Source organism: Cebus imitator, unplaced genomic scaffold (assembly GCF_001604975.1).
Source record: "Cebus imitator isolate Cc_AM_T3 unplaced genomic scaffold, Cebus_imitator-1.0 Scaffold79, whole genome shotgun sequence".
NCBI classification, from domain to species: domain Eukaryota; kingdom Metazoa; phylum Chordata; class Mammalia; order Primates; family Cebidae; genus Cebus; species Cebus imitator.
The window spans coordinates 3,869,369-3,879,209 of record NW_016107394.1 but is presented as its reverse complement, the minus strand read 5'-3'; the positions used below and the strand labels follow the sequence as shown (position 1 = coordinate 3,879,209).

The 9,841-nt window shown below is 50.3% G+C and overlaps 1 protein-coding gene across 5 annotated transcripts in view; it reads left to right on the top strand.

Moving 5' to 3' along the window:
• C2CD3 (C2 domain containing 3 centriole elongation regulator) overlaps positions 1–7,649 on the top strand; it is a 160,935-nt gene extending 153,286 nt beyond the window's left edge. For all 5 annotated transcript variants that reach the window (XM_017532972.2, XM_017532971.2, XM_017532970.2 and 2 more), the window contains one exon: positions 6,825–7,649. In XM_017532972.2, the coding sequence (XP_017388461.1) occupies positions 6,825–6,965 (141 nt within the window). In that variant the 3' untranslated portion in view covers positions 6,966–7,649. The remainder of the gene's footprint in view (positions 1–6,824) is intronic.
• The last annotated feature ends 2,192 nt before the right edge of the window (positions 7,650–9,841 follow it).

Below are 9,841 nucleotides of genomic sequence, written 5' to 3'. Positions count from 1 at the left end.
AAAAAAAAAACAAAGATGAAGGAAAGGCTTTGCAGGTTGTGGATTTGAAAAGAAGAAACCTCAGAATCAACAGAACTTGGCAAGCAGGAGGTACAAGCACTATGTGCCAAAGAGGCAGTCAGAAATGGGAAGAGATGGGCCTGGACTGAAACAAGAAAAGATAGGAATTAGAAGCAAAGGACAAGAAGCAGGCTGTCCTCTGAGCCTTGGCCTCCCTGCCCTGCCCACATGGCACTTTACCATGAGGTGAGCCCTGTCTTGCTCTGTGCCTTCCTGCATTAAGCCCACGCTCTACCCACATCATGAATGGGCCCCTGGATTAACCACAGGCATCGTGCTAGACACTGTTATTCATGAGGAGTGACTGTGGGAGGCAGGAAGTATGAGACAAGGCCAGGCATGAGGGTACCCTTAAAACCTTGAGTTTTCCACCCCCTCCCACCTAGTGTTCTGACTTGTACTCAGCCAGACCACAGCTCTTCAGATATCACTAAGGATCGAGGTGTCGGCAAGCCTGGTTTTTTTGTCCTGGCTCTGCTTATGACTTTCTGAGGTCCTCAGCCACATGTCTAAACCAAGGGATAGAATCTTTCTATCCTGGCATCTCTAATCCCAGCTACTTGGGAGGCTGAGGCATGAGAATCGCTTGACCCTGAAGGCAGAGTTTGCAGTGAGTTGAGATCATGCCGCTGCACTCTAGCCTGGGCAACAGTGTGACACTGTGTCTAAAAAAAAATTATATCCTTTTGTTTTCCTTCCACAGACCAGAAGCATCTGAAAGATGAATAGTCCTGGTGGAGAACCCCAGCTCTCCACAGAGTCACCAGATCAGATCAGTAGGGGGCCCAAGGGAACTTCCTGACCCTGGGTTTCTTTCTTCTCAGCCTGTGGTCCAGGCCTGATGGCTGAGCTGCCCCCTCTTGGGGCAGAAGGTCTGGATCTGTTGCCTCATTTCTTTTAGCCACCAAGTCCCTAGCTTTCTGTAGAGCTGAAGAGATCTAAAGGTCAAAGTGTCTCTGATAATAGCCATATAGAGCTTTTAGAAGACAAGCAACTTGGCCAAAGGTGTTTAGAGGTCAGGAGAAACAGCCAAAATTGGCTGGCACCCACCCTGGCCTAGACTGCAAGTTGGCAGCACCTTTTAGGAAGGGGCTCATAGGTCTGCTGGGCAGGTGCTAATCTCAGGTTGCCCGAGCCGCTCTGTGGCCAGAGTCCAGGAGGAGCCAGGAGCTCTTCTTGTAAGAGTATAACTTTTAACCCTTCCCTCTCAAAACCTGGACTTTTGAGCCCTCTCCCTGGCAGGGCTTGGATTCAAAAGATTGCGGGTCATCTTTTGAACCAGGCCCTCTTTTAAAAAAACAAAAAAAGGTTGAGGAGTCTTGCCCTAGTCAGGCCCCTTCATGGCGTAGACTAAGGCCCAGGGTGAGGGAGTGACGTAGGCCCCGTAGAATGGGCCTGTCAGGGAGGGCTTCCTGGAAGATGGAGAAGGTGGCATCAGATGGGGGTGTGGTATGGAGGGAACATATCGGTGGTGAGAACCACATGACCAGACCTCTAATTTAGGCATGAAGGGTGAGCTCAGAGCAGGAGACCAGCCACATGGCAGCATGGGCTGAGCAGGTCAGATTTAGGATTGACCTTTCAGGGCTGGGCCTCTAGTCTAAGTGCCTTGTCCTCACTTCCCCCCTGCTCCTACTTGTGGCTGCTGAGTTTGCAGCTCTTTTTAGCATCGAGGAAGTCATAGTCCAGGCCAGACTCTGGGAGCCACCCCAGGGGAAGGCAGCCAGCCAAAGGGGTGAAAGTTGAGCAAGGCAAGCAGCTATATTGAGCCCTCACTCAGTCTCTGATGCAGCAATCCATTGGCAGGTCCACCTAAGACCCAGCCGGCTGTTTACTTTCAGTTTTCGGCTCCTGAGTCAATGTTTATGTCACTTAAAGGGGCCACTATGGAAAAGAACAGAACTTTAGCCATCACCTCAGACCAGAGGCACACTGTTACTAGAGAAGGCAGTGGGGTGGGGAGAGCTTTCCTGGTCTAGCACTGCTTACCACAGTACAGGAGATGCTGTACCCCAGCTCTGCTCAGGACTTTGGGGCCTAACCCTTTGCCTGGCATGGGGTCTGAGAGAACAGCAAAGCTTCATTTTGCTCTTGGGTCTGCAGCTGGTATTGGCTCTAGCTCCCTCTTAGCCTGTGTTTTGCAAGATGTTATACCTGACCAGAACCTTGGTCATATCTGAATTTTATTTGAGCCCAGCATAGACCTGCATACGAAGACTAAACAGAAGTTCTTAGCTCTATTTGACAGTGAAGCTAAGACCCAGAGAGACGCAGAGTGAGAAAGTGTCTTGGTCTTGAGTGAGTGGGACAGTTAGGCTGAGCCACAGACCAATGTCCCTTCCACTGTACTCCATTTCCTGTCCTCTGAGAAAGTCCCTTGGATACCTAGAAGCAAGGTTAAGTGGGGGCACCTGCACCCACCAACCCCTGGGAGCATGTGGCCTGTTTAGAGGGATTGGGATTCGTCTGGGGGCTGGAGTAGAGAGAACCTAGAACACAGTGGCTGGGATCAGATCACATTCCAGGCCAAAGAAGAGGGCCAGGCCCTCCTGAGAGAGCTTTTGGAGAAGAGGCTGAATCACAGAGACAGCAGACCAGAGAAGGAGCCAAGGGCCAGGATAAGCCCATGGTTCATAGAGCACCTCCTCTTGCATTATCTGCTCATTCTGATCCCATTTTCAGAATCCCAAAGAGAAAGTGGGTTGCCTGGCACCCCTTGGCTAAGAAGTGGTAGAGGCAGGACTAGAACCAGCTCCTCATGCAGGGTTAGCCACTCAATTTGAAGAGCCCCGGGAAACCCCACATTTTCTTTCCAAACAACTCCTTACTCCTTCCATGTGCTCTATTTTCTCCCCAGCAAAGTCTGATCTTTAGCATTGAAGGCTCTTTTAAGACACATCTATTACCAGAGAGGACTATCATGTTCATGGCCTGGGTGTACAGGTACTCAGGAGCAGATCCCATGTATGGATGGGGGAGGATTTAATGGGGTGGCCTGAGAGCCCCTGGCCTGCTGCTGTGGTTGACACCCGGCCCACAGGAAAGCCCATTCTGTCCTTCAGCCTAGTACAGTCGTCACATACCCCATCCCTGTTCCCTAGGAAGGCCCTTACAGATCGGCTCGCTGAAGTCCAAAAAGAATAAGGTCAAGTTCCCCCCAGAAATTCTGGAACTTCCCTCAGCCAGCATCAGCCCCTACTTCTATTAATAGGTTTGTCTTAGACTGCTCTCCATACCTGCAGCTCAGCCTGTCCCACCCCCACCACTTTCCTAGCAAGAAAATTCCTTCCCCACACCTTTGCTCAAGCTGCATCTCCACGCAGCATACCCTCTCTTCATCTTCTGCTCACATTCCACTTTCATGTTTAAGTCCTCGCTCCAGGGACTCCACCCCCTGTATGACACCCACTGTCTAGACTGCAAGGCACCTGCAGCCCCTCCAGCTGTGGCGATCCTGCTCCCATGTGCATTCCTTCTGTCTTCCCAGGAAGGTTGATGCCTCCCACAAAGCACATGCTATGCTGACAACTTTGTTGTGCCCCCAGGCCTCCAGCCAGAAGTGTGGAAATAGTTAGAGGAATGGATAATACATTTGGGAGTATCCCTGGCCAATTTTGCCTCTGGCCAGCCCCACCAGGGTTGTGTGTTAGGGTAGCCATCCTGATGAAGGAAGAATCCTCACTTACTAGTCAAGATGGTTTTGAAACCCTGTTGAGGTCAACAAAAGCAAAATGCTGCTGAGTGTGTGCTCTCTGTCCTTCCAAACCCCAGCCCTGCCCTGTACACAGAGCCAAGCCCTAACCTTGTCCTGGTCCTGGGCCTGGGCCATGCAGATAAGGCCCCCTAGGTCATTGAGTCAGGGTATCAGTGCTGGAAGGTTGGTACCATACACGATTCAGCTCCAGGGCAGATATGGCCCAGCCAGTAGGTGCAGGTCTGTGCCCATGCTATTTTCTCTAATGAAAGACCTCACCCCACACCCAGCTTCTGTTGAAACCCTGCCCATCTTGGAGCCCACCTCCATGTGAAGCCTCCCCAGACTTTCCCAGCTGTTACTAAGTGCCATTTTCTCAGTCTTCCCAAGCTCTAAGCCTCATCTCTGTGATTGTTGGGGAGCTCGTTGTCTTGTCTCCTTTCGAGCTGAGCAGCCCTGTGACAACAGGAACCATGTCTGCCTGTTGTCCATAAGAGTTGATCAAGTTGAGTAGATCTTAGGCTCCTGAAAAGTTTGATAAATCACCAGCAGAGGTTTTTTGTTTTGTTTTAAGCAGGGTCTTCTGTCTCCCAGGTTGGAGTGCAGTGGCATAATCACGGTTTACTGCGGCCTTGAATTCTTGGGCTCAAGTGATTCTCTCACCACAGCCTCCCGAGTAGCTGGGACCACAAGTGTGCACCATCACACCTGGTTTGGTTTGGTGTTTTGTTTTGTTTTGTTTTGTTTTGTTTTGTTTTGTTTTGTTTTGAGACAGGGTTTCCCTGTGTTGACCAAGCTGGTCACAAAGTCCTAGACTCATGTGATCCTCCTGCCTTGGCCTACCAAAGTGCTGGGGTTACAGGCATGAGCTACCATGCCCAGACCATTTTTATGGTCATTTCATGAACTGAAGTAGTTGGCTTTTCCAGCCATGGAGAACAAGACTCATTCTAAGGCTCTCTAAAACAGAGAAGACATCTCTTCTAGAAGATGGGGAAACAAATACCTGGTGTGGGGATTTGAGAGAGAATACCATGCTCTTAGGCCTGTTTTCCCAACTGGCTCATAAAACAGACATCTCCCTACTTCCCCTTCAGAGTAGCAGAGGAAGAAATGGAAAGTAAAATACAGCTGGTGACCCAGAAAATCTACCTGCAATACAGCCGGAGGACAGGAATGGGGCTTGTGTCACCCTGCATCTCAGATAGCTCAGGAAACAGCCATCTTGGGTCTTGGGAGTAGAGAAAGATATATACAAGCTTAAAGTGCTACAGAGATCCTGAGAGAGTTTGACTTAACTGAAGGCCTGGCATATGGTAGGCCAACAACCACTGGTTCTAGAATGAATGAGAAGCGTGCTACAAGAGTCTCCTCCCCACCCAATTTCAACCTATGGTTACCCTGGCCTGGTCCCACCCACACTGTGTCTAGCAGCTCCCAAGCTCCTGTCTTGGACCTGGCCCCACTGGGCTCCCAAGCCTCAGACCCGGTCCATTTGCTACAAGAGCATCCAGTCTGGAAGGGGGAGAGCAACAGGCAGAGGCTGGCCCACTGGCCTCCCCTGGCCTGAGGCATCATGGAATGCAGGTGTTTCCTATATTTTGGAAGGAAGAACTGCAGACACCAGCAAAAGGTGGTTTTCCTTCTTCCCTTTTAGCCTAGGCCTGCCTAGAAAGCAGGGAGATGTATCTTCTAGTCTCTGCTGTGCAGCCCAGCCCTAGCACCACTTTGCTGTTGGTTGTAAGGAAAGGCTGCATGTGAGCTCACCGCACTGAGAGCTTTCCAGATTGTAGACATTCCCTTGCACTTAGAGTTATAGATTGGCAGGGGCCCTCAAGGTTTCCCATCCACCCTTCTAGTTCATGGGGGGAAACACATCCAGCAGTATAGCAGCGATGCCTGACTCCACTCCCCTTATCTCATTCTAGTGATTCTAATTCTTTAGGCAGATCTCTCTGTCTCCCGGGCTTAACTCTGAGCTGAGAAAGCCTAAAATGGAGTTCTGTTTATTTCTGTGCCCCTCTCATAGTAGGCATTAAAAAGGGTTGAAGACGTAAAAGATTAACTGTTAATGATCCCAGAAGCAACTCTCCCTGAGCCTCAGTTTCTCATGAGCAGAATTGCAGGGACAGGTAATCCCAGTCTGTAGGGTCTCCACCAGGCTTCTTCTCAATGCCCAGGAAGTGGTACAGTGTGCTCTCAGTGGTCTTTCAGCTTATGACAGCCTCTGCTCATGGGACCTGATGGCAGGGAAGAGCAAGCTACGTGCCATGAAGTCAGCTGGGTTTGCCTGCGGAGGCTGCTCCCACCTCCTTTTTCAGAACTGCCTCCTCCCCTGCCAGGCCTCCACCTCTTCCCTTGCTCTCAGCCAGCTGTCTGGGATGGCTTTGAGCTCCTTCAGCACAGGAGCCTGACATGGAGTAAGAAAAGGAAAGAAAAAAGAGCAAATGAGTTAGAGGAGTCCAGAGTACCATGATGCCATAACCCAAAGGCAAGTTGAAGGCAGAATTAGTGATGCCTTGTCAGCCAGGGTCAGAGAGATGCAAGTGTGGTAGCCAGACAGTAGGTAGGTGCTTTATGTCACCTGGCAACTCCAGGAGCTCCAGAGGGCCAAACAGAGAGTGTATTATTCACCAACATCTCCTGAAAGTTGGATATATTCCGAGCGTCACACATGGGACTAACCTCAGAGGACAAATGACTTGTCCAAAGCCATGCAACAGAAGGGGATGAGGCTTCAAACCTATCCAGGAGGTGACACCCCCTCCTTCTCCAGAGGCACAGAAAGAGTCAGAGCTGGGGTTCACATCTCAGCTCTGCAAATCAGAGGTGTGGGACCTTGAGTTTACTCCACCTGAATGTAGTTTCCTTATCCACAACGTGGGAGAACAATATACACCCCCATATGGGGTTGAAGTAAGGATTAAGAAAGATAAGGTATGTAACATGCTTTGTAAACAGGCAGCTCTGCATAAATACTAACCAAAGGGCCAAAAGATGAGAGGAACCATTTCATCCATTGGTGGTGCCATATCTTCAGTGCTAACCCAGCTAACTTCTTCCACTCCAGGACAAGAGCAAAGCCACCACAGGAGCCCTCTCCCACAGGCCTTGTCGCCCCAGACCTAACTCGCTCCCTCCCAACCTGCCTGAAGAAGAAACTCGCAGGATTGCGCGGATATTTTCTTCTCGGTACTCCCAGAAAGACTGATGTAGCCTGCGGGGCTGGCGGAAGGAGATGCCTGCCCACCCTCCCTCAGCTTTGTCTGGCTTGCAGGAGGCACTGGGTCTGGCTCCTTCAGGGCTGTCACAGTCCTGAAACCACCACTAGCCTAGTCCATGGATGCCTCAATAGACCCAGTCAGCCCAGACTGGAGGAGTGTCCCAAACCAGCCCAGTGTCCGCCTGCCAGAACTTCAGCTCCTTTCTTCTATGGTGAGGCAAAGGCTAGAAACAAAATGGAATCCATGTCCAAGTGGCTCCTCCATCTTTTGACCAAAGGACCCAAGCAAACATCTTTTGGTGGAGAAATGCCTCCCAGTGTCCTTGACACAGCTGAGTGCTGACATGAGCCTATCCTCTGCCTGAAGATGTGGGACCATTTTTGCCTTAAAATTTGGGGAGGAGGGACATGTAGATTGTGTACACTGTGCCTAGCTAAGGAAATCCTAGGGCCATCTCCAGTTCATTTGTGGGGGAATAAGGATATTTCATAGATACAAATTATTTTTATGCCATGTTGAATTAATCAGGAGAGGAAGGGGAAATCACCTCCTTCAAACTTTTCATCTGATTGTCTAAAATTCTAACCATGCTTTTAACTTATTGTTTTTACCCAGCTCTGAAGGTCATTGTTCCTGCTTGTGCTTGAATAAAATCATATTGGTGTTTGTAATCTGTGCACAAGTGTTTCACTGGAGTGGGAATGCCTGGAATTCATTTGTGCTCTAACTGCCAGAGAGAAAGCTTAACAACCATACAGCCCCACAGACGAGGATCAATCACCATGAGACTTCTGGCTCCCCCAGAATCAGGTTGGTCCAGATGACAGTGACACTCAGTATTTTCTTTGCCAATGCTTAAAATCCATCAGCATAATGGAGCCCTCAGAATCTCCCTTATCTCTGGGGTGGGTAATTCTGGCTGGGGCTGTCAGACCACAAACACGTGAGCAGCTTCCACAGACAAAGCTTGCCCTCCCCGGTAGGGAGAATAAGAAAGGGGCCGTGGCTGGGCATGGTGGCTCAAGGCTGTAATCCCAATATTTTGGGAGGCCAAGGCGGGCAGATCACCTGAGATCAGGAGTTTGAGACCAGCCTGGCCAACATGGCAAAACCCCATTTCTACTAAAAAAAAATATACAAAAATATACAAAAATTAGCGGGGTGTGGTGGTGCACACCTGTCTCAGCTACTCCAGTCTCAGCTGCTCAGAGGGTGAGGCAGGAGAATCGCTTGAACTCAGGAGGCAGAGGTTGCAGTGAGCCAAGGTCACACGACTGTACTCCAGCCTGGGCAACAGAGCAAGATTCTGTATCCAAAAAAAAGGGTGGAGGGGTGGTCAGGGACAGATTCAGATTAAGCAGTGTGTCTGGGCTACAGGCTTTGACCTTGAAGTACATGTCACTTCCCTGTCCTCAGAACAACTCTCTAACTCTAGATATTATGATATCTAGAGTTTCTATAAGCTCAATGTTTTGCCTCTGTGTGGTTAGGAAGTGATTCACCACACAAGAAATCCCCAGAGGTGTTGCAAGGCTACTGCTTTCAGTGATGAAAACAAGGTACAGCCAGTAAGTGCTCTGAATTTAGAGACTTCATGGAGAAAGACCATGTGGGCTAGAGCAGTCAGGGAAGGCTTCCTGGAAGAAACAGGTCTTGGGGTGAGCCAGGCTGTGGACAGCTATAGAGAGCCAAGAAAGCCATGAGCCACTTGCAGCTGGAGATTGAGACCAGTCTGGCTGTGTCTGAGCCTCTCCTCATCTGTAAAACAGATAATCATCCCAGCTTCATGGGGTTGTGAGGAAGATCAAATGAGACGGCATTTGTGAAAGTGCTTAGCCTACACTTGGTACATGGTGGAAGCTTAGGAAATGTCAGCCCCACCTACTCTCCTTACGCTCCAGAAGAAACCAGTAGAAAGGCAAGCACACAGCCACTGAGGCAGGCAGGGCACTCCCAGGTCTCGGAGGGTGCAAAGTGATACGGGAACCTCAAGGAAGGAGTAGGTGCCGCCTTTTTGGTGACGAGCCCTTTGCCTTCTATTTGTCTCTGCTCCCTAGTTCCAGCCTGCCAGCCTACCCCTCCCCAGCACCACAGAGGCCGACCTCTCCCTCAAGTCACCAGCACAGAGCATTCAAGGCCCAGGGCTCCGCTTCCTTTGGGGCCTAGGGAACCTAAAGAGGGGCAGTCGGGGCCCAGTTCTGAAGGGGAAAGCCTCAGGTAAAGGGTATCTCTCCAAATCCCACTTCAGCTCCCTCAGACAACCTGATTGGGGTCAGGAGGACACATGCTGCTCCTACCCCAGGCTGAGAGCAGCCTCTGATGGGTCGAGACCTTCTACCTCCACTTCAAAACAGTGTGTTATTTATCCGTATCTTTTCCCTGGCCAGGCGTGGTGGCTCATGCCCGTAATCCCAGCACTTTGGGAGGCTGGGGTGGGCGGATCACAAGGTCAAGAGATGAAGACCATCCTGGCCAACATGGCTGAAACCCAGTCTCTACTAAAAATACAAAAATTAGCTGGGCGTGGTGGCACATGCCTGTAATCCCAGCTACTCGGGAGGCTGAGGCAAGAGAATCGCTTGAACCTGGGAGGCGGAGGTTGCAATGAGCGGAGGTTGCGCCACTGCACTACAGCCTGGGTGAGAGAGTGAGACTCCGTCTCAAAAAAAAAAAAAAACTTATCCCTAGAAGTTGAATCTATTTCCCAGTGACAACTCCGAGGTAAATGACTTGCCTAGGCAAGCGGAATGGAGTAAGGCATTTGGTAGGTGTTCCCACCACCAGAACGAGCCAGTGACTCCCTCTCTTCCCTTTGAGCACTCTCCACAGAAACCTGTGAATAGGTATTTCTGATCCCTAGGCT